Raw genomic sequence first — 25,190 nt, forward strand, 5'->3', positions numbered from 1 at the left:
CTCACACGAAGAGTTGACTCATTGGAAAAGACTCTGCTGCTGGGAGGGATTGGGGGCAGGAGGAGAAGGGGATGACAGAGGATGAGATGGCTGGATGGCATCACTGACTCGATGGGCGTGAGTCTGAGTGAACTCCGGGAGTTGGTGATGGACAGGGAGGCCTGGCGTGCTGCGATTCATGGGGTCGCAAAGAGTCGGACACGACTGAGTGACTGAACTGAACTGAATGTGTGTTGAGAATCTCCCAGGAAGGTATTTAGCCCTGTACATTTCCTCAGCCTACTAGTCAGAGTGCCTGACACATGGCTGAGAAATGCTTCTCAAGTTGCCTTCCTGGATATTAGAGTCTCACTGACAACTCTGCCTAGTTCTGAAATGTTCTAATGGACACAGTGAGGCAGACCAAAACTGACCTGCCAAAACATGTAACATTCTTGGAATATCTGGGGACCAAGAACACAGAATCATGACTTTGCTCACAAAGACGAAAGCACGTTTCACCACATGGCTGCAACATGTACTTTCTATCTTCATTCTTCTCCACACCCCCTCACCCCCTCAACTTATGGACTGACGGCAAAGCTAGGCAAAAATATATAAATAAACACCTTCCTTCCAATCAGTTAATCTAGAAGATAGAAATTACCTTGAAAAGAGACCACGGAAAAGTGCTTTGATATTTAGCTGTGGATTAGGCATGATCCCAGCATTTAGATATACATAGTCTAATCTCTGAAACCTGCAAGTAAAATCAAGAAAGAAGATTGTTAGCTGTCTCTTAGAGCAGTTAGAATACAGAAGGTCCACGAAGGACAGAAAGTACAAAAAGATGGCTGTAGCAAGCTAAGGCATCAGTACTACCTTCTCAACATTTTTTAATTAGCCCAGTAAATATTTGAGTATTCTTTTTTTGATGGTGGCTTCAAACAGAATTTGGAGAGCTGTATTGGGTCTTGAAATCAAATATTCTCTGATCAATACTCCTTCCAGCTTAGTCCTCCCAATAAGGTACCACAGCAACTCTATTAAACCCACGCTCCCTCTGGTCTTAGAAAGGTTTTTGCTTTTTTAGAAAAAAAAAATTCACATCTTTCCTTTTTGACAAGTAAAATTTGTATAATCTGATCCATCAATGCTGGAATCTGAACACCAAGATATCCATTAGAGCAGGGAACACAGTAATGCAAATGGCTATCGAGCATAAACGAAATACAATATATTATTCTTCAGCCAATTCTTTTACCAAGAAGGCTTTCCTTATATATACTGAAGTTCATTTTACTGTCCATGGAAATAAAGAAGCTCTTGCTTATTAAGGGCCTGAATTACAAAAATGTAATTAATAGTTTATTAATTAAAATAATTATTATTCATTCCTCTTAGAAGAAAAAAACATGCCCTGTCTCTCCAGAAAAATGCACTGTGTAGCTATATGCAATTTATTGTACATTTTTTGAGAACTTATATATCTAAGGACTCTAGCCCTTCAGATACTAAACATTTATCAAATGTTTATTGTCTGCCAATTAGTCAATATGAACAAATTTTTAGTGAGTGGCCTGGGGAAATTTCTTCACTTGTCAACACCTGCCTCACACACTTAATGGAGTTTTATTATGTAAAGCAAAGATGCAAAAAATGTATTTAAACATCAAAGGAGTTACACTAACCTAAGACTACAACTGACTGCATGTCAAAAAATGCTCATAAATTAATCTTCATGGAATGGTCATGATTGTGATTAAGAATGAAAATATGGTATACTGAGGCATAATATGTCACTCTGCAGATTTCCTCAGTGTAACTTCTTTTTACACTGCACCTGTTTCTTTTATAGATTTTCCCATCCCTTCTTATTCTATTAGCTGTTGCACTGCACAATCACATGAGAAAAAAGCCATCAATAAGACGCAGACCTTTGCTTGAGCTCCTTGGTGGCCTGGAACACCGACGGCAGGCTGCTGACATCCACCTGCACGATGGAGACCTCAGCAGCAGGGTGGGAGGCCAGTAGAGAGGTGCGGACAGCTTCTGCTTTGCTCATGTTCCTGCACGCCAAGCACAGGTGAAGTGCATCATCTTCTTCCAGCAACCGCCTGCAGAGGGCTAGGCCCACGCCACTGAGAGGACAATTCAGGTATCGAATATGCATTAAATGAGAAGGTGCCAAATAGAAGCAACTTCTCTCTGGCTCAGAAGACTGATTTTGTCAACTTGAGCCCCAGACAGGAGCCCAGGTAGACAGAAAGCACTCCAAAACTATGTAAAGAAGTGGGGAACCCTCCAACTCTCATAGTCACTGGCTCAGGATGTTGTCCAGCTTGTAGTTCTTTCATTTTGCAAAAGCTCAATGACCTGAATAACTGCAAATCAGAATTGCCTTTAGCATTTAAGACAGAGTTTATCCTGTCAGTGGTTTTCATTTTATGCTGATCATGACACTCATGAAAGTGATTCAATATATCACCAGCAAGTGCTAAAAAGAGCATCTCAGCAGTTAGCAGTGTGCATGTTTTACTCTACTGTCTAGGTTTCTCAAGGGCAAGGGCTCTTCTATCAGTTGGTATCATGGCCATTATCAGCAGCACCAGAAATTCCTAATTTAAGTAATGGGTGACTCTTTTAGGGTAAGGTATAAGCAAATGGCAAAAGAGACAAGTCCCTCTCAACTATTAGAACTGAATAACCAACAGGAAGATGATTAAGTAGAAGATAGGAAAAGGAAATATAAGATGGCTACAAGGAAAGAGATGTGGGGATGAACGCATGCTGCATGCTTAGTCACTCAGTCGTGTCTGACTCTTGGCGACCCTATGGATTGTTGCCCACTAGGCTCCTCTGTCCATGGAATTTTCCAGGCAAGAATACTGGAGAGGGTTGCCATTTCCTCCTCCAGGGGATCTTCCGCACCTAGGGATGAGTACATGTGTCAATGACCTCCTTCAGAAAGAGCATTGTGAAACCACACAGTAGATGGGGAGAAAGGTCGGATCAGGTTGGCTGATAACAGTGAAACCCTAGGTAAGTGGGCTGTTTCCAAGACTTGAAAGCTGATTCCAGGCAAAGAGTCTAGCACCATGAATAAACCATAGTTTTGTTTATTCATCCCCACTTGAGAATAGGCCTTTACTATAAATATACAATTGCACATATCACAATATTTGTAAAAGAAACAAACACAAAATCAAGCCTGACTTATTTAAGCATATTTGATATTTGCATATTTGCAATATTAAGCATGTTGATATTTAAGCATATCAACATAGAAAGCACCACACTGGCTGTTAAAGTTATTCAGGTGAGGGTATACTAAAATTCTGCCCATCACAGGACACCTGCCAGGTTTGTCTTAGTTAACAAGGACATGTCTAGATAACTGAAAGCTGAACTAATTTTAAATGTCGTTTAACATAACCTCAGTCTTAATCCACCCACGCACCGCCCCCCACTCCCCGACCCCCAAACGCCTCAATTAGAAAACTGATTTGGTTAGTTTCATCCTCCACACACTGTTCATTGAACTACAAACGAAAAGTAAAACAGAGGCTGAATCCAAATACCCAACCCCCGGAGTAAATTACTCATCGGCAGTATGGTTACTTGCACTCCTTCCACGCCTTAACAGAAAAAAGTTACTTTTCTCTGAGTCTCTGAAGAGTACTTATACTAGGTGTCTAGCACTGTGTTACATGAGATATTTGCCCCGCGTATTCTAACATTCTTGGACGCTGAAATTTTTCTAGGGGCGGAAGTCTAGCACAGAAAAAAACCGGGAGAGTACAAAATGTATGGTGATCTGGTCTAATGTACCAGTGATGAGAGAGTCAAAAGTGGAAAGGGGGCGAGGTCTGAGTGGGTAGAGCCCTTTCTCTGCATACCGACAGGATCGTCACTGAGACACATCTCTTAGTGACGCTCTACTTTTTTTTCCCTGTCATGTTTAATTGAAAGCACGTTACTGTGCTGCTCACGACGCCGACAGGCCTGGTACCTCGCGCACAGGGGAACCCAGGGAAAAGCCGGACAGGATCTCGGCCCTGTCCCCACCGAGGCAGGGTCAGCTACAGGAGCTCCTGCGGTCGATCGGTGGCTGGTCCACCTGGCTCGTTACTTCCTGCTCCCTTGGACCCCAGCCCCGCCGCCTCCACTATCTTGAAGGAGGTCTCACCTGCTCGCCCCGGTGATCAAAACCACTTTCCGCATGCTTGCGCACCCTATGACCAGGCGCCCCAAAGAAGGGCCCAGCAAGGCTTCTCACCCGTACTTGGACCCATAGCCCCGCCTCGGCCACGCCCCCGGGCCGTCAATCAGGGCCCGGCGGGGCCCCGCCTCCCTTTTTCATCACGGATTTCTCGCTGGGCGGCTCTTGCATCGCTGCCTGCCAGCCGCTCGCGGCTCAGGAGACCAGATGGAGTGAGATAGGCCGAGGGGCGGAGCCGCGTTGTCGCACAAGGCCCGAGCCAATCCGAGCTGTCCCTGCTCCTGGGCCTCGGAAGGTGTCCCGCCCCGGGTCCGCCCCGCTGACGTCCGGCTTTTGTAGTGGTTGGGGCGATCTCCTAGCGGTGCGCGCTGGTAGAGGAGTCGCGGCTCACGAAGGGTGAATATCCTGGCGCCTCTGATTAGCATTTCATGGGGGGAAGACCTCAGAATATTTTCACAGCGCTCCGTATTTTAGAGGAGAGGTTTGAGGCTAGGAAGTGAGGTTTAGAGATGATCATTACTTAGTTTTCCATCCAGGCACTGTGCCATTTAACACCCAGCCTTCTGGTTCCAAAACTCCTCCTCTTCCTCTAAAAAATCATCTTCGTGAAAATGAACATTGATTTTACTAAGAACTTTACGGAGAATCATGCATGAATTGCCAATTTTCAAAACTTGGAATATGATGTAGAGTCAGAGAAGCTTAGAATTCCATAGGACGTAATGGGTCCTGTACTGTAATTTTCTATTTCAGTGTGTCTCAGATTCTTTGTGGTAAAGGACCTGCTTTGTTTTTCCAAGCCACCCCAGATGGGTACTTCTGGAATAATCAATAAAAATAAATTGCTAGAAAATTTAATAAAAAGCAAGAAGCATACAAGCCCCATTTTTTTTTAATTAAATTCAACAGATGTCAGTACTCTGCCAAACTGCCATAAAAGTTTCTAATGCTTACTTTAGGTTTCTGAATTTATTGTGGGCTATTCACAATGTGACCATCACTAGTCTGGGTCCACAGTAAGGAATTCTGCATGTCTTGTATCAAGCTCTGTGGAAGGTACTTCATAACCACTTCAAAAATTTTAATTATTTATAAACGGCAATGATCTCTGAAAGATACGAGACTGAGGTCATTTTCATTGGCTTTTGAGTAACCTGGACGTTTTGATTAATTTTATATCAGTTTAGTATTAGCTACATCTTATACCAATAAAATTAGATTGAAAGAATAAATGTGATTATTAAAGATTTAATTCCTATATCATCAATATTTTTTTTTTGAGTGGCACTCAGCTTCTACCCATAACCCACTTACAACCATTATAAAGAAACCATGATTTAACAATAGTTTCTGAAAGTTCTGGAGTAAAATTAACTCCTGTGTTGGGCTGTACCCCTACAGTCTTGCAACCCTTGTAGCTGCCCAGTTGCTAGACCAAAGAAAGAATCCAGAGGCAGCAAAAGAGACATCAATGATTTATTACATCTCACATGTCAGAGGCAACTGTCCTGGAGTGAGGCCTCACTGTGTGTGGTCAACAGGAGGCAGGACAAGGCAGGAGTATTCACTACACAGTGGAGGAGAAGGCTGTCGGTAACAGGGGATTTGACATCAAAAGGACTCCTTGATGGCCAGGGAGACTGCTGAAACGTCTTCCCACAGTTCTTTGGGTTAGCAACTGTTGGTGATCCAACGTGTTGGTGTCATTCTGGCCCTCAGTCTTAGAATAATTCTTAGCTAGGGTTGGGTTAATCATACCAATTAAACTTTCAGCTCAGGAGAAGGAGGCCACCATGGGCATATAGTAAGGATGAGACAGGGCCAGGTCGGGCAGCAATGTACAGAGACCAAGACAGCAGTGATTTTATAGGGCCTGACAGTACACCCCAATCTTTAGAATCTAGACCCAAAGCCTCCTTCTAGAGTGTCCAGAGTTCAGAGTTCCCTGGAGGAGGGCATGGCAACCCATTCCAGTATTCTTCCCTAGATAATCCCATGGACAGAGGACCCTGGTGGGCTACAGACTGCTGCTGCTGCTGCTGCTGCTAAGCCGCTTCAGTCGTGTCCGACTCTGTGCGACCCCATAGACAGCAGCCTACCAGGCTCCGCAGTCCCTGGGATTCTCCAGGCAAGAACACTGGAGTGGGTTGCCATTTCCTTCTTCAATACATGAAAGTGGAAAGTGAAAGTGAAGTCGCTCAGTCGCGACCCCATGGACTGCAGCACAGCAGGCTCCTCCGTCCATGGGATTTTCCAGGCAAGAGTACTATGGGGTTGCAAAGAGTCGGACACGACTGAAGCAACTTAGCATGAAAGCCCATAGAGCTCAGAAATGACTTATGAAATAAATAAGAGAGGGGACAGACAGTTGTATGGCTATCCTATGAAAAACTCATTCCTACCAATAAGGGGAGGGCCCAGACTCAGGATTTAGTATCATCACAATCTCAGGATGACCACCAGTGTAGGACTGACTGTGAATTAAGTGAAGGCCTGAAGACTTCAGAGCAAGACCAGCAGTCTCTCCTTCCATCACAATGTCCATCCAAGCCAAGTGAGGAAACCTTGGTCTTCTCCAAATAAAGTTTCTGCTTTCAAGGTTCTGCAGCCTCTGAAAGATAGGCTGAGCTGCTAGATGTGCCAGAGAGACCAGGAGAATAGGACTCTGTTGATGACAGATGCTTAATTTTGTATTTTAAAGATATTTCATCACATGTTGGATGCTGCTCAGTAACAGTCATAATTTTTTAATAACTCTTTAAAAAAAAAAAATTATTTGCCTGCACTGGGTCTTAGTTGTGGCATGTGGGATCTAGTTCCCTGACCAAGGATTAAACCCAGGCCACCTTCATTGGGAGCGCAGAGTCTTAGCCATTGTACCACCAGAAAAGTCCTTATGGTTTTGCTTATAGGTGAATAAGTGTGACTTTTATCACCTCAAGCTAGTCATCTTGAGTTTATATTGTTCATGGGCTGTTTTCCTAGAGATGCCAGAAGAAAACATGTTACCCAGTGATCCCATTTATCCCTAACACACCTTGGCCCCATGATCAGCATAGTAAATATAGCCACTACCTTTGTTTATTCATTTCTTCATATAATAAATTTGCTTCTACACTAAACTCTGAAACTGATCTCTGGTTTCTTGTATCATGCCTGACATTGTCCTTGAAAGTGAGAGTGAAATCGCTCAGTCATGTCTGACTCTTTGCGACCCCATGGACTGTAGCCTACCAGGCTCCTCTGTCCATGGGATTTTCCAGCCAATAGTACTGGAGTGGATTGCCATTTCCTTCTCCAGGAAATTGTCCTTAGGGAGACAAAAATAAATAAAGATGTCTTATGCCTCCATAATAGAGCTTTGTTCTGGGTTCTTACAGTCCTCTCTAGAACTAACTTGCCTATGGTTTGCAACAGGGGCAAAAAAAAAAAAAAAACAGCTGCCAATGGGACCCTTTCTTGTAGATCTCTTTCATCTGTCTTTTCTTCAAATCACTCTACATCCAGTGTGGCCGAGAACCACGTTGAGAGTGGCATTTTACCAATGTCATTAGATAGCAAAAGGTCACATGCTGCCTATACGTAATAAGTTATTGCTCTGTAGGACTCAAGGACCAGAAGATAATATGTGTGTGCATTTCTTTTTCAATATAAAAAGAATATAAAATTATAAATGGAGATAAATCAGTTTTCTAGTACTGATTTTACTAGTTTTTAATCAGCAGTTAAAAAATGCATGGCCTTTTAAGTTGTTAGATAAAATATTAAAGAGCAGTCTTTAATTTTTAAAATTTTGTCTTTATTTTTTAAATTTTTAATATAAATTTATTTATTTTATTTGGAGGCTAATTACTTTACAATATTGTATTGCTTTTGCAATACATTGACATGAATCTACCACGAGTACATGTATTCCCCATCCTGAACCCCCCTCCCGCCTTCCTCCCCATACCATCCCTCTGGGTCATCCCAATGCACCAGCCCCAAGCACCCTGTATCATGCATCGGACCTGGATTGGTGATTTGTTTCACATATGATAATATGCATGTTTCAGTGCCATTCTCCCAAATCATCCCACCCTCACTCTCTCCCACAGAGTCCAAAAGACTGTTCTGTACATCTGTGTCTCTTTTGCTGTCTCGCATACAGGGTTATTGTTACCATCTTTCTAAATTCCATATATATGTGTTATTATACTGTATTGGTGTTTTTCTTTCTGGCTTATTTCACTCTGTATAATAGGCTCCAGTTTCATCCACATTATTAGAACTGATTCAAATGCATTCTTTTTAATGGCTGAGTAATACTCCATTGTGTATATGTACCACGGCTTTCTTATCCATTCATCTGCTGATGGACATCTAGGTTGCTTCCATGTCCTGGCTATTATAAACAGTGCTGCGATGAACATTGGGGTACACGTGTCTCTTTCAATTCTGGTTTCTCGGTGTGTATGCCCAGCAGTGGGATTGCTGGGTCATATGGCAGTTTTATTTCCAGTTTTTTAAGGAATCTCCACACTGTTCTCCATAGTGGCTGTACTAGTTTGCATTCCCACCAACAGTGTAAGAGCGTTCCCTTTTCTCCACATCCTCTCCAGCATTTATTGTTTGTAGACTTTGGGATAGCAGTCATTCTGACTGGTGTGAAATGGTACCTCATTGTGGTTTTGATTTGCATTTCTCTGATAATAATGAGTGATGTTGAGCATCTTTTCATGTGTTTGTTAGCCATCTGTATGTCTTCTTTGGAGAAATGTCTGTTTAGTTCTTTGGCCCATTTTTTGACTGGGTTGTTTATTTTTCTGGAATTGAGCTGCAGGAGTTGCTTGTATGTTTTTGAGATTAATTCTTTGTCAGTTGCTTCATCTGCTATTATTTTCTCCCATTCTGAAGGCTGTATTTTTACCTTGCTTAGAGTTTCCTTTGTTGTGCAGAAGCTTTTAATTTTAATTAGGTCCCATTTGTTTATTTTTTACTTTATTTCCAATATTCTGAAAGGTGGGTCATAGAGGATCCTGCTGTGATTTATGTCGGAGAGTGTTTTGCCTGTGTTTTCCTCTAGGAGTTTTATAGTTTCTGGTCTTACATTTAGATCTTTAATCCATTTTGAGTTTACTTTTGTGTATAATGTTAGAAAGTGTTCTAGTTTCATTCTTTTACAAGTGGTTGACCAGTTTTCCCAGCACCATTTGTTAAAGAGATTGTCTTTTCTCCATTGTATATTCTTGCCTCCTTTGTCAAAGATAAGGTATCCATAGGTGCATGGATTTATCTCTGAGCTTTCTATTTTGTTCCATTGATCTATATTTCTGTCTTTGTGCCAGTACCATACTGTCTTGATGACTGAAGTCAGGCAGGTTGATTCCTCCAGTTCCATTCTTCTTTCTCAAGATTGCTTTGGCTATTCAAGGTTTTTTGTATTTCCATACAAATTGTGAACTTATTTGTTCTAGCTCTGTGAAGAATACTGTTGGTAGCTTGATAGGGATTGCATTGAATCTATAGATTACTTTGGGTAGCATACTCATTTTCATTATATTGATTTTCCACCAGAAAATTACTAGAGCCAATCAATGAATATAGTAAAGTTGCAGGATATAAAATCGACACACAAATTCCTTGCATTCCTATACACTAATAATGAGAAAATAGAAAGAGAAATTAAGGAAACAGTTCTATTCACCATTGCAACGAAAAGAATAAAATACTTAGGAATATATCTACCTAATCTCTGTCTTTAGTAATACATTATATATTCAGATATAGGCATAATATATGAAAATGAAAGTGTTAATTGCTCAGTCGTGTCCAATCTTTGCGACCCCACAGACTGTAGCCTGCCAGGCTCCTCTGTCCATTGGATTCTCCAGGCAAGAGTACTGGAGTGGGTAGCCATTCCCTACTCTTCTCCAAGTGATCTTCCTGACCCAGGAACTGAACCTGGGTCTCCTGCATTGCAGGCAGATTCTTTACTGTCTGAGCCACATAATATATATATATGGCTTATCACCTGTGGATCCAAATGTACCACTTATACCTACCTTTAAACTTTGGGAATAGGTATTGAGAATAGAATTGTACCTCTTTGAGCATCTCTGCTATTCCCGTTTATTTTTTATCTCCTCCACCTCCAACCCTACTGCCATTACATATATACTTGAACTCCTGGCCTTTAATTGTGAAACCAAACCAGAAACTCTGGGGGGTCAGAGTATGTTTTCATGAGCCCTCTGGTTATTCTCTGGGGGGTTATATCCTTTCACTTATATATTGTGGCCATCACTCAAAAAGATAAGTTAATATTACTCAGAATTTTTAAAATATAAATGTATTCTTCAGGGACCAGATAAGACATACGTTGTTTTGAATGGCTCCATCCTACTGTCTGTTATGAAGACTGAGTCTGCGTGCTGGTTAATCATAGTTTTTTGTAGCTCTTTGTATGTGTGGGCAGTCTTGAGACAGACCATATTTGGATTTTGAAGCAATTTCTGTGTATTAAACAAAACAACTCTGTAGCCAGAACAGTAAAGGATACCCCATTTTGGACTAGGTTCTCTAGAACTGGACTAATCTAACAACATACACCAATCTCTAGTAGGTTTGGCTATGCCAGGGGCCAAGATGCTTTTCTTTCAATAAACAGTCAATTAATATATCAGAAGCCTATGTAAATAACCCTCTATTGAATTTCCTTCAACAAATAAGGCATCCACACCACATACATCTCTCAGCTCTGTCCTATGCCCCATCACTTCTCCAAAAAGGGTATAAGGGTATAAGGAGTAATGGTAACAAAGCCCAGAACCAGTGCTATTTTCACAGAAAAAAGGGATCCATCAGTAGCATATTTCTTTAATCATTGTTATTTACAATTTATCACCTGACAGACTTACAGAGAATAAATAAAGACAATATACAGTTGGTATCTCATTTCTTTTTCTAATACAGAGAATTTTTATGCGTTCTATTTTGGAATGACTATGATAGTTTTAAGCAGAAATAAAATCAATTTGCTATTTTTACCCCTTGACAGGACACATCAACCTCCAACGCTTGAAGAATAAAGCCCAGATGTTTCCTCCTCATAGGAAGAGTGCACCACACTGCTTTAGAAACTCGGTCCTCAGAAAAAGTTACCAGACAATGGGGTAGAAGACTAGGATATCATGAATAGTGAAGGACATAAGATGAATAGGCTAGGTTACAAACCCTTGGTGCATTTGTAGTAATCTGATCAACGTTCACTTCTCTCCAAGCCTCTTTTCAAGAAACAGTTTTTCACCAAAAGTGATTCCCTTCTCTCTTTGTGCTTTCCCTCGAGTCTCTTTACAAATTCTTCCTTTACATGCAGTTGTGAACGTGGGTAAGCACGAGCTAGCCTGGGACTCCCATCTTTCACCTTTGGAGGCCTGAGAAGTTGTTGACAAGGTGTTTGCAGGAGAAACTAAAAATCTTGTTCCAAAAGAGCTGGGTTTGGGGCTGGAGTCTCTACCTGCTCTTGATGGGGTACCATGCAGAGAAGAACCTTGCATTTCTGTCTGAATACCTCAAAGAATAAGACATTTACATAGATCAGTTTCAACATCAGTAAACATATAAATGGAGGATGTACAAGTTTGGGCACATTTTCCTCTTTCCTCATTTGAAAATAAACCCTCTACATTACAGCAAAGCAATTCTACCTAAATTCACCCTAGTTATGCTAGTTGACAAGTTTCTGCTTCTACCTTTTATTCATTCAAAAAAAAATTCAGCAAATATTTATGATGTGCTCACTATGTGTTAGGAACTTTATAGGATGTGGGGTATGCAGAGGTGAACTCAGGTATAATCTCGTGACCCTTAAACAGGGCAGCTTAAAAATGCCATTACAGAACTCAAAACTGTAATCCACAAAACTAAAGCTTCGAATCCCCTATCTTCCTGAACCTCTGGGCCTGGTTGCCGCTGTACCTGTACTTAATTTAGTCCAATGTGGTTGTTATTCCATTTAAGAACAGACATTTAGGTAAATGAAACTTCTCTAATATTCCGAGAGTAGTGTTTTACTACACAATAACAGTCTCCACCATTGTACTCTATTCCTTCCAAAAGCTCTTCCTGGTGCCAAGAATGAAATGCCACCTAGTTCTTAATCAAAATACTGATTTATTCTAAAGTCCTCTCCTTGCCACCATATAAGTCCTACTCGAAGGAACTGCAGAAACCATCTATAATTTCCTTCTATACCTAGCTAGTGAGCTGTGGGTCTTACTGTCCTCTCTGTTATCTGATTTTTCCAAGCTGTTTTTGGATTGTTTCAGATGCCGAACAGCCGAACTCGTCAGAAAATATGGATAGAGTCTAGGCAGGATATTACTTTTGATAAAGGAACAGGTTAATTTGTTATATCCTCTTTAGGATTTGACAGAATTGTATCCCAATAATGTCTTTCGTGATGCAGCCAAGCAAGACCAGGTTACAAATCAGCAAGGGTTAAAAGCATCCAGAAACTAAATGTATACATGTGAACAACTGGTGAAATCTGAGTAAGGTCTGTAGTTTAGTTAATAGTATTATGCCAATGTCAATTTTCTGGTTTTGAAACTGGACTATGATTACATAAGATGTTGTCGATGGGAAATCCTGCTATTAGGTAATGGCCACTCTGAACTATTTTCACAACTTCTTGTGAGTCTTAAAGTATTTCAATATAACAGTTGGGGGGAAAAAAAAGATACGTAAACTAAACAATTACCCTCCATATGTTTGCTACCAAGGAATGCAGTTAATGGCAGCAGAGAATTCAAAATGCCAGAAATCTAAAGACCTTTAACCATTCCAGTCTCTTTTTATCTCAATTTAGCATTCTAAGACATTTACCAAGTGGAAAAGACATTCATCTGTTTCTATAAAAATGTTAAATTTTAATTCAGAAGGAAATTCAGCCTAGATTTGGGTCTACATCTTTCAGAAACCTATCATAAGCACGGCCAGATATCAGAGGTCTCACTGAAAAGAGCAAGATGGCAAATTCCAGGTCTACAAACTCAGTTTAGGATCAAAGACTTAATAGCTCTGTATTGGGAGTACTCTAAGACTTAACTGTGATTTTCTCCGTTTATTTTTGTAGCTTTGGACAAAACAGATGTTATTCTGTTTTACACTATTTCCTTGGAACATCTTCATCGCTTTCCTTTCTTCTGTTCTCCTTTATTTTAAACAAATGGCTTAGCCCCACATCATGGCTTTCTTGTGGGATGCCTGGATCGGACTCGAAAAATACATGGTTCCAACATAGCACGTACCTCTTGGTGCAATATCAAACAAGATTTCATCTAGTTTAACCTCAGCCTGTTGTCCCAGTGTTTCCCTGTGGCCGCTCTGGGCACAACAATGATGAGGATTATCTAAAGTGGATTTCAGTGACACGAACAAAGAGGGGAAGACAGAGCCTGGTGAGCTAACATGAATTCCCCGACTCCTCTCTTGGTCTTCATTTCCAAAGCAGCACTTGGAAAGCCAAGTCCAGCTCAGACAGAGTTGAGCTCTTTTCACCACCATGTGATCCCTGCCACTGGAGGTGGTCTGGAACACCCCTGTTCAAACTGCCTCCCTCTCCTATATCCCATGAGATGAAAAGGTCATTCCCTGGTGGTTGCTTATGTGTTTTTATATTCTTGATGGGTTTATCTTTTCTTAAAACTCTGAAAAGCTCCCTTCCACGTCATACTCTGCACCTCACTTTTCATTTTTTAATGACTACTTTTAATCATCTCTATCATCCAGAATTTCCCCTCTCTCCTTACACATTTATCTTTTATCTTCAAGACACTTACTTTTTCTGTGCTCCTCAGAGATTGGCTTTCATGCTTCAGAATGGATTCTCAGCAGCACCATCTGTGTCTGTCTTGCTGCCCTTACCTCCCCCATCCTTCTATCACCCCTTATTATGCAGCCTCCTTTCTAAACCGCACCTGGCTCCCCATCCAGTCACATGCACATTCATTGCTCCACGTTCATATGGTGCCCTTTGTTATACAGTCTTGTACACTTGCGAGTGGTCTTTCCATAGCATTAAAATCACATTTCCCCTTGGGTGCCTCTTTAGGCTCCAGATCTTTTCTTAGCACATATGTGTCTGGACAGCTCATCAAGATTTGGACCTAGCTATCACCACATTCACTAGCAAAAGTATAAACTTAAATCTACTACCCCAAACCACAAGCTGGACATAAAACATTTCACATATATCATGAAGAGGATGACTTCCTAGAAAGGTAACAAGGCCCCACAGTTTCTCTTCCCTTTTCCTACCTCCTTTTCTACATAATTCCTAGCTTCATTCTTCTATTCTTTAAAAGTTCTTCATTCTTTTTTAAAAGTCCACCTACTTTTAAATTCTAGATTCTAAGCCTTGATCATTTACCCGGATGGCTGTCTTAGATTTCTGCTGCTGAACTCAACGTGTATGACTAAGGGAGAAGTTAAAACTGTGTCTGTAGTACAAAAGTCTTAGTGCCAGAAGATGGAATCTTCCTCATCTCAGAAAAAGATAACTGTACATGACAATATATATTTGCCAGTTGCTTGAAACAGATCACCTCTATGACTCAAGGCCAGGAAAATCTAGACATACTAAGTTAATTTTAAACATGATTTTTTTTTTTTTATGGTATCATGCAATGCAGTGGCTTGAGGCAGAATTGTAAAAAGAAATAAGTGGAAAGATACTAGACAAAGGAAAGAGAACTTATACATATTTCCTCTTGCCACATGGGAAGTCATGGCCTGGTCTGAATGTAGCCCTGCCAGATGTTCATGGATCAAGGAGAACAAGTTGCAGGCCCTGATTTCAAGTCCCTTTGATTCTATCGAAATGGAAAGATTAACTTTAATACATCAACTTGACTGAGACATGTGGCACCCAGATTAAACATTATTTCTGGGTGTTTTTCTATAAGGGTATTTCCAGGTGAGATTAATATTTTCATTGGTGAGCTAAGGCAGATTGCCCTCTCCAGCATGGGTGGGCATCATCCACTCCAATGAAGGCCTAAATAGAAGAAAAAAAGTAAGGGGGTATTTACCCTCTCTGCCTGACTACTGGAGCTCACACATCAGTCTTCTCCTCTCAACTGGGACTTAAAACTTTGACCTTCTGGTTCTCAGAAGTACATCACCACCAGCTATGTGGAACTCCTCAGTCTCCATAATTATGTAACCCAATTCCCCAATTCGTTATAATAAATCATATATATATATAAAGTTCTGTTTCTCTGGGGAACTATGAATAATACACGAAGTTATTACTGATCTTGAGAAGACAGAGTGTGTGGCAGGTCCCAAGTATAAAAGAACATGAGAACATGTCTGGCCCTGCAGATACCAAATGAGATAAAGTATGTAGAAACACATGATAAACTTTAAAGCACTGAGCCAGTGGCAGGCGTTCCTATTACTACTATTATTGTGACTTCTTCACATGATCTCTTTTGCTGACCAAAATTTTCAGAGCAGGAGATGACTGGACAACTGAGTCTGCAGCAATTGTAGATTCAATTATCCACTGAGGTCTGAATACATCAGAACTGGAAGAGACTTCAAGACCATCTCATTCCTGTTTCCTACTGAATCTGAGGATCTGTGGAGTGTGAAAGCTCAGAATCTGTTCTGAGGGGACTTTTATTTAACAGTGTTATCAGTATCCATGGATTCTGAAGCCAGAGCCTCAAGCTTTCTTTTTCTGCTGGTCATACCATCTCCAAGGCAAGAGTGTGAATCCCAAGCAGTAGCAGCAGATGACTCTTCCACACTCAACCTGCTCCTCTCAAGAACTCCTAGGGTTAAAAGGACATAAAACATCATCTCCCACAACCACTTATTATGTCTGAAACCCTACCTCTTTCTTGCCTAGTCTTCAGACTGTATCTCAACCTCTTCAGTGATAAAGGACTCCCCAGCTCTCGAGGAAGCCCATTCGCCCTTGTATATTCTGCCTCTGGCTATATTTTCCCTCATAGGGAGTTAAAATCAATCTCCCTGTATTTCCTTTCACCAATCCTCAGTCAACCCTTTGGAAACACTCAGAACATATCTATTCAATATTGTACATGACCTTCAGATTTATGCCTGAGAAATTTAATCCCCAGCCCATAGGTTCCATAGAGCATTCATCCATTAAAAGAGCTGAAAGTTTTGGAGGAGATGAACCAAAGGGCCTACGATCAAGATTTAGAAAAAAACAGTTTGTACTGACTCAAAATCAGGCTCTCACTAAAACACATACCTGAAAATGTCTGAACAAGGTAAGGGGAGGACCCTCTGCAGAAATGAACAGCTCACCTGTTACCTGTCTGCCACTGACCTCTTTTCCTGTGTCCATTCTCTATTTAAGAATACTTCCATGAATGAGGCACTTTTTTTTTTTAAATAACAATCCCTGTTCACAAACCCTTGCACTAAATATTCTTTCCTATGTACATACTCTGTATTTCCTATGCATATAGATCTCAACCCTCATCCCTGCCCAGGAATGAACAAAATAACCATTCCAGTAAGTTGAGTTTTTTCCAAGCATGTAACATCTATTTTGCCAGGAGAGGAAAATGCAGAGTGTAAGGCATGTCTACAGGCCAAATTAGGAAATCAAACCATAGGTGACTAGTTACTGAATACCATTTCATCAGATTCTCCACACTTACCAAATGTTTTCCCTATGCCTAGTCTCATATTTCCTAAGACATTAGTATTCTTCAAGTTTTTCTTTCAGAAATCACTTTTTAAAAGGTGACATGGAAAATAACATTGTAGAATCTGCACATTCATAAACACGAGCATATTTATCCTTTATAAATTATCTAAATTATCTAGCCTTTGTTATCCAATACTTTACGTATATCAAGTAAGATTCTTTACTAGATTTTATCTGTCCTAGGCTTTTTTTTTTTTTCTTTTTTAGTTCTTTAATGTAAAAAAAAAAGTATATATGTGTCAGGGGTAGAGAGTCGGGCAGTGGAGTGGAGGAAGACGAGGGACAGAAAGAGAGAAAGACAAACAAGCCTCTGTCTCCCAGGTCCATTCAGTGTCCAGATGGAGTGGCTTAAGCGAGGGTGAGTGGTGGGGCTTGTGAGGAGGACCTGTTGCCAGGCTCTGACAGCATCAGTCGTCCACCTGCTGAAGAAGCAGAAGGTGGATTTCCTGGAAAGAGGGCCGGTGCTTGGTGTCTCTTCTCCAGCAGCTGAGCATCAGCTTATACACAGAGTCAGGGCAAATGGCAGGCTGAGGGAGGTAAGTCTTTGGAAACAAAAAATGAACAAAAGAGGAGAATATTAGGAGAGGGTGGAGAAAAGGTCACTGCATCACAGTATGATTTTCCCACTCCCCACTTTCTTGGACTTGATAACTGAAATGGGTGTGGTGTCTCTCCTTCTTCTTCACAAGAAGTTTACATCATATCAATCCCCTTTCCATTCTCTTTGTCTTTTCCAAGTCTGCAGAGCAAAACTTCCTGATGGGCCATCCTGTGCATGCGTGCCTGCTAACTTGCTTACCATTATGCAAAAGATGAAACTGAAGCAAGAAGACATCTTTGACTGGAAAGTGATTAGAACACCTAATCCTCCAGTTATGGCCTCTCCACAATGAGCTTTATCTTGGTTGAGCCAATTATGGCAAGGGTGGAAAGCATGTTAGTTGCTTTAGCTCCTTGGCTAAGAATGGAATCTGAGCCACTGAGACACAGGATGTATCCATGTTGCTCTTAACCATAGCTTTCTCTGTGCTCTCCTTCTCCTGTACTGGCCCCAGGGGGGAAGACTGGATTTCTTCTTTACATTATTCACCAACATTTGTACATTTAACCCCTCTACAGCCCTGCCCTGAATTCCAACCTAGAACTGTATTTGACTCTACTCTCAAAGCAAGTTACTGTGTCCACCCAGCAAGATTGACTCCAGGTCATCTTCTGCTTACCTGTAATGTGTTGCTGTCATTTCCTGACCTATGTTTTTTAAAACCTTGTATACTGACATATTCCTGAACCAAACCTAAATGTCTTAAGCTCTTTGAATCACAGGTCCAACATCTGCTGCTGGTTAGTAATGAACCATTTCAAAATTGCCTTCTCCCACATTTAGACCAGCCTGTATTATGCATGGTAGGATCAGATGGTGGTTCCATCTTTAATTATTTGAAGAACCTTCATACTGTTTTCTATAGTGGCTGCACCAATTTACATTCCCATCAACAGTGCATGCGGCTTCCCTATTCTCTATGTCCTCACTAACATTTGTTGCTCTTTGTCTTTTGGATTATAGCCATTCTAAAGGTGTGAGGTGATAGCTCATGATGGTTTTGATTTTCACTTCCCTGGCCTGCCAGGCTCCTTCCTCTGTCCATGGGATTCTCCAGGCAAGAATACTGGAGTGGGCTGCCATGCCCTCCTCCAGGAGATCTCCCTGAGCCAGGGATTGGACCCGCATCTCTTATGTCTCCTGCATTGGCAGGCAGGTTCTTTACCACTAGTGCCACCTGGGAAACCCAATAACTAGCGATGTTGAGCACCTTTTCATGGGCCATCTGTTTGTTTGTCTTCTTTGGGAAAATGTTTAGTCAGATCTGCTCATTTAAAATTGTCTGGTTTGGGGGATTTTTGCTCTTGAGTTGCATGAGTTCTTTATGCATTTTGGATATTAACCCATATCAGATATACGATTTACAAATTTTTCTCCAATTTGGTAGTTTGCCTTTTCATTTTGATGGTTTCCTTTGTTATAAAGAAGATTTTTAGTTTGATGTAGTCCCACATGTTTATTTTTGCTTTATTGCCTTTGCTTTGGTTGTCAAATCCAGAAAATCACTGCTAAGACCAATGCCAAGGAGTTTTCCGTCATCAATTCTTAATCAAAAAGTAAAAAGACAAATACCTCTGGCTTCTATTTGAATATATAATAAGATCTGACAAACCTTAACTCAGTGTTAGAAGTGACTATGGCTACAAAATAGTAAGTATTTAAAAGAAATATTACTATTATTATAAAGGATATAGGATAACAGACACTCTCGTATACTACTTGTGAAACTTAAAACTGTTAAGCCTTATCTAGGGTGTTCACTAAATAATTTTAGAAAAAATATATCTGTTTTGAGCCAACAGATATCAATAAAATGAAATGATAAATAAATCATTTGCCCTTTTCAAAGCTGTATAAACTTGGCAAATAAAGTTATATTTTATAATAATTCTCATTATGTTGATAGTATTTTACTTTTCATAACATCAAATAACATAAGCTTTTAAAACTGTATTTAATTTTTAATTATTTAATTTCATTTTGACCATGGGATTTCAAGAAAAGTGCTTTCTGAGAATTCTTTACAATTTGTAAAAACAAATTGAAAACAAAAAATGTCAAATACATTTTAAAATTACTGGAATTATTATTATAGACTCCCAAGCACTTTTAATTGACTATGAAAGATTTAAGATTTGTCTAAGCTATGAGCCCTAAGGATAAGATTCTTTCTAGAATTTGTGTTACTGAAAAGTTTTCTCCTGCACTTTATCTGCTATGTTCAACAAGTTGGTGACATTAACAATGCTGTTTGAATACAAATTAGATCACATGAGTAGAGTCCATAAATCCATCTAGCAGCTGATAGTGATGCATAACTATTGTGCTTACATTCTAATGTCAAACTTTCAAAATTTGAATACTGAAATTTTAACAATAAAATTTAAAGTAATTAAAATTCATGTTGATATATGGCAAAACCAATACAATATTGTAAAGTTAAAAATAAAATATAGAAAAAAAATTGTAAACTGTTATAAAATACAAATTTAGTGAATTATGCTTAGTTTGTTCATATGTTGAATTAAATAAACTTTTATCAATATTTTAAACTTATAGGTAAGAAGCTTACTAAGCATATGATGGTGATATTAGGCTTTGGTCTTGGCTTCATTCAAATATTTAATTTTATTATTCAACCATTTAGTAGTTGGTCAAAATATATTTGACTCTCTAGCATGACTTAGTAAAAGTGAAGATGATGGACCCTTTTAACAAGCAGTTACAAAATAAATAAGAAATATTAAATCCCAGAGATTATTAGTATTTAAAATTTCCATTAAATGATAAAACAACATTTTCTTTGGAAATGAATAGCATAACATTTGATTAATTAATATGCAACTTTTTAGTGCTAAGTAAAAAGCTGCTGCTGCTGCTAAATCGCTTCAGTCGTGTCCGACTCTGTGCGACCCCACAGACAGCAGCCCATCAGGCTCCTCCGTCCCTGGGATTCTCCAGGCAAGAACACTGGAGTGGGTTTCCATTTCCTTCTCCAATGCGTGAAAGTGAAGTCGCTCAGTCGTGTCCGACTCTTAGCAACCCCATGGACTGCAGCCTACCAGGTTCCTCCGTCCATGGGATTTTCCAGGCAAGAGTACTGGAGTAGGGTGCCATTGCCTTCTCCAAGTAAAAAGCTACCTAATATCAAAAATACATATAATGCAAAGCAGACAATGGATGTTGGGGGCCAGAGTGAGGTACTCCACCCGTGGCAAAGGTCATGAGGAAGTAGGTTCGACATACGCAAAGGCGGGATTGAGCCTCAGGAGTCCCCCTAGAAATCCTCGAGCATCTACCCCCATAACCAGAGCCTGCCTACTTTACTACTTTGTGCTCTCCTCTACACCTCTGACTTTACGGGGGGCTGTCTCCCACCACCTCTTTCGGAGAAGGAGTTAACTTAGAGCTCCAGTTAATAATAATTCCTGGGCGTGACAGGAGTATTTCAACCTACAAACTCCTCTGAAGGTTCTCTAGCCTGCCTGACAGGCTTGTCTGGCCACATGTGATTGCTCACAGCCTCCCAACCGTGAGAGGCACAGATGCTTTAAACCTTCTAAAAACAGGTTCCTTAGAAAAGTTAGAAAACTATTAGTATAAGTATAATGGGCTGATTAGAAATTGTATTGGTGAAGGGTTTTTCATTTGTTAAGCCAATGTTTGTTGCTAAGTCTTCACATCCCCTGCCCTTACACACATTAATGAATATATAGAAGAAATAAGTATTAACCTTTGATATTAATCACGTTAGACCTTAGGCTAAGTAAATTCTTTCCTTAACTAAAACCCACTACACCCTCACACTATAGGAATGTAACTTTATTTGGGTGGCGTCTGTTTTAAGAATAATCACCCTTGGAGAAAAAAGTGTTCTGGTTGACTGACCACTGTCACAAGGAGAAGGTCCTAAATTGCCAGCCGGCCCCCTGGCCAGAAGATGATGTAACACCCCTAAGACCTCTGTATACATTTGTATGAAGCACCTGACTTTGATAAAAGTCAGGGCTGCTGACCCCACGTGACTTTTGCATAACATCTCAGTGTATAAAAGTAGACCATGGAAAATAAAGAATTGGGATCAGTTTCTCGAAATACACGTCTCCCCATGTCTCTCTCTCTCTCTCTCACTCTGGCTGAGTCTCCATCTGGAGCACGGAACCTGCCATGCTTACTAATTATGCCTGGGCTTCTAAGATCCGACTGGGAAGGCCTCAGGGTCTCCTCTCCTTCGGGAGAACAGAAGGACGCCTGCGGCCTACGTAAGTGGTGCAAACTTCTTGTCTTGAAGTTTTATTGGTCTCCCGCGTAAACCAAGCTACTCAGCCTCTTTTCTCCTCTGAATTTTCCTACTGAGCTATCCTTATTCTATTACTTTTTATATCTTTAATTAATATCTAATTGAAGCTACTGTATCCTGATCCTCGCCGACGCCGTCCCCACTTCGAGCTCCCTGGATCAGCCGGGGCTGGACCCCGGCAGGTGGCGTCCGAGACAGGCAATTCGAAGGTAGGTTCCCCAGAACAATTTGGGTTATCAGCCCTGTTGTTCCCCCTCAGAGCAATTAGGGTCATCAGCCCTATTGCCCCCCTCCTCAGAACAATCTGGGTCATCAGCCCTGTTGTTCCCCCTCGGAACAGTTTGGGTCATCAGCCCTACTGCTCCTCCCTCGGAACGATTAGGATCATCAGCCCTATTGTTCCCCCAGTGTTAGGGACGGCTAGGACCCCACTCAGGGTGCCACGGACCCCCCTGTAGGATAGACAGGGCGAGTAGGAGTGGGAAGCGTTGAAAGTGTTAAAGAGTTAGAGTTAGAGAGAAAAAATGGTTTCTGAAGTTAAAAGGCCAAAGAAAAGCCTGATCTTTTGAAAGCTAAAAGGTTTATCTTCTATTATACTTAACTTTCTGACATGGCTAACACTGAAACTAAGAACGGCAACTCTTTATACAAGTAATCTTGAAACTGTTAAAGAGGGTACTGTTAATTTAGATACTTGGGTGAAGGTGAAAAAACAACTAAACACTTATCCTATAAATATGATTAAAAATGTTCTGGATCCTTGTCATGAGGCTGTGGGATAACCTATGGGAGAGGCTATAGCGGTGGATGGTAGTGGGTCTCCACCTTCTGCGCAGATCATATTTTCTGCCATTGATGAAGAAAAGGAGGGAGACTGTGCTGTACCTCCCGAGGAGTGAGAGGGCTTACAGGACACTGCGGCCGGGTGCCCTGGCGAGCCCCCTCTCCCTCTACATAAACCTTTAAAAATTTATCCAACAATTTCTGATTTAAGGCAACTACCCCACCTCTGCTTGCACCTCCCAGGGCCTAGGAATTCCCCAGTTTACATCCAAAGCCTCCCAGAACATTTCCTAAGGCTGAAAAAGATTAAAAAGTTTTCTTTTTAAAGAAAGGAGCTTTTAAAAAATACACAATATACGGAGCCTACTCCTTGCAGAAAAACCCCCTCGGGGGGCCTCACCCAAGCAAAAGAAAAAGAAAAAAGAAAAAAAAGTGAAAAAGAAAAAGAAAAAAGGAAAGAAAATAGAGAAAGAGCTAAAGAGTGAAAAGGAGAGAGGAACGGAGAAGGAAGGAATCAGGGAACTCAGCAAGATAGAGAAAGGAAGAAAGGAAGTTAGAAAAAGAGATACAGAGAGAAAGAGAGGAAGAGAGAGAGAGAGAGAGAGAGACAGTAAGAAGGAAGAAGGGAGAATGAAAGAGGGAAACAAGAAGAAAATGATAGAAAGTAAAAGAGAAGATAAGAGGAAGGAAAAAAGATAGAGTGAGGGAAAGAAAACTTGAGAAAGATTTAAAGAGAAGAAGGAAGAAAAAGTCAGCAGAGGAGAGAGGAGAGGACTTACAGGACACTGCGGCCAGATGCCCTGGCGAGCTACCTCCCCCTCTGCGCAAGCTTTTAAAAAAAAACTTATCCACCACTTTCTGATTTGGGGCGATAGCCGCCGCCTCCGTTTGCGCCTTCCAGGGCCCAAAAGTTCCCCACTTTGCCCCCAAAGCCTCTCAAAGTGTTGCCTAAGCCTGAAAAAGATAAAAAGTTTTTTAAACAGTGGAGCTTTTAAAACAGACTGCGTGCACAATATGCAGAGCGTGCTCCTTGGAGAAAACCCCCTCAGGGGGGGTCTCACCCAGGCTAAGAGAAAAGCGGACCGGTAAGGGGATTTAGCAACAATATTAACCCCTGTCTAACCAGTTACTCCAATTCCAACGGGAGTGGCTGGCCCCCTACCTGAGGGCATTGTAGGACTTGTGCTAGGGTGTAGCTCACTTTCTTAAAAAAAAAAAAAAAGAAAAGAAATTTCGGTGGTGCATCGTGCAGTAGATTCTGATTATATTGGGAAATTAAAGTCTTGACCTCGCTGCCTACCAAAACTGTGCAAATTAATAAAGGTCAAAGAGTAACACAGCTTTTGCTTTTACCTTAGTATCAGACAGGAAAAAACTTGACTTCTCAGGCTAGGAGCCACAGAGTATTTGGATTTAGTGATCTAGTCTTTTGGGTGCAGGAAATTACAGCTCCAAGGCCTTTAAATGATCTTTTAATTCAAGAAAATAAAATGTCAGGGCTTTTAGACACAGGAACAGACATCTCTTAACATTGCTGGGAAAGACTGGCCCAGTTCCTCGCCCACGCATACTACTGAAAATGAGTTGGTGAGATTAGAGAAAGTGGTGTGCAGGGTGGGAATGCTGTAGAGAAAAAGGTGAGGGAAAGTTTAAAACCTTGAAGAGTAGTGAGTTCTCCATTGCTGGAGGTATTCAAGCAAAGATTAGATGGTAGCTTGTCATCTAAAAAGCTATAGACCAGATTTAGGTTACAAAACAATAACTGGAGAAGCTTATAAAGATGTTGTGCAACACCTCTTTACTTGCTTCTCATATTTAGGTGCCAAAAGTTTTGAAAACCGACAATGCCCCTTTGAAGCTGCAGAAAGATTGTTTACTAACTTTAAATGATTTCCAAAAATTATTAGGGGACATTAATTGGATGCGCCCACATTTAAAACTGACTACTGCAGATTTAAAGCCTTTGTTTGATTGCTTAAAAAGCGATCCTAATTCCAGTTCTAAGAGAAAGTTGACTAATGAGACAGAGTCGGTTCTTGTTAAAGTAGATGAGACTTTACATGATCAGTTAATTAAGATTAATATTACCAAAAGATGAGATTAAATTATTCTTGCCACGAAATATACACCTACAGGGTGCTTGTGACAAAAAGGCCCATTGGTTCCATCTACCAGTGACCCCAAGAAAAATAGTTTTATCTTATCCCAGCTTGGTGGCACAATTAATTATAAAAGGAGGAAAAAAGAAGTGTGGAACTTTTTAGAAAAGAAGTAGCAAATATAGTAATTCCATTCAATAAGGATCAACTGCAAGTCTTTTACAAAATAGTGATGATTGGCAAGTTGCCCTGATAGATTTCAGGGGTCAAATTTTGTTTCATTTGCCCTCAAGCCCCCACAGTAGTTAAAAGTTCAAAAATGTTAGATTGGCAGTTTGAAGATACCTGTGGAACTTTCCAACCCTATGTAGTTCCTACGCTCCCCTTTACCCTATGGGGGAGGGACGTGCTGTCTCAAATAGGAGATACTCAGAGAAGGGTTTTCTCAATTTCTTAGTTATCAACAG

At 40.7% G+C, this 25,190-nt stretch overlaps 2 protein-coding genes across 9 annotated transcripts in view; both read right to left on the reverse strand.

Moving 5' to 3' along the window:
- The window catches only part of HSD17B7 (hydroxysteroid 17-beta dehydrogenase 7), a 29,950-nt gene extending 25,646 nt beyond the window's left edge, over positions 1–4,304 (reverse strand). The window contains exons 1-3 of one of the 4 annotated variants that reach the window (XR_009733312.1): positions 4,169–4,301; positions 1,917–2,120; positions 647–739 (exon numbers count right to left, since the gene is read on the reverse strand). Coding sequence is in view for 3 of the 4 variants with exons in the window: in XM_061400089.1 (XP_061256073.1) it covers positions 647–739; positions 1,917–2,120; positions 4,169–4,203 (332 nt within the window). In the remaining variant the exon portion in view is untranslated. Of the gene's footprint in view, positions 1–646; positions 740–1,916; positions 2,121–4,168 lie in introns of all 4 variants that reach the window. The other 3 variants (XM_061400089.1, XM_061400109.1, XM_061400102.1) reach the window with 3 other exon arrangements.
- A 6,739-nt stretch (positions 4,305–11,043) lies between these two features.
- The window catches only part of DDR2 (discoidin domain receptor tyrosine kinase 2), a 183,035-nt gene continuing 168,888 nt past the window's right edge, over positions 11,044–25,190 (reverse strand). For 4 of the 5 annotated variants that reach the window (XM_061400069.1, XM_061400077.1, XM_061400061.1 and 1 more), the window contains one exon: positions 11,044–17,482. In XM_061400069.1, the coding sequence (XP_061256053.1) occupies positions 17,348–17,482 (135 nt within the window). In that variant the 3' untranslated portion in view covers positions 11,044–17,347. The remainder of the gene's footprint in view (positions 17,483–25,190) is intronic. The other variant, XM_061400054.1, reaches the window with a different exon arrangement.

The sequence above is a fragment of the Bos javanicus genome, chromosome 3, assembly GCF_032452875.1.
Source record: "Bos javanicus breed banteng chromosome 3, ARS-OSU_banteng_1.0, whole genome shotgun sequence".
In the NCBI taxonomy this organism is placed as follows: domain Eukaryota; kingdom Metazoa; phylum Chordata; class Mammalia; order Artiodactyla; family Bovidae; genus Bos; species Bos javanicus.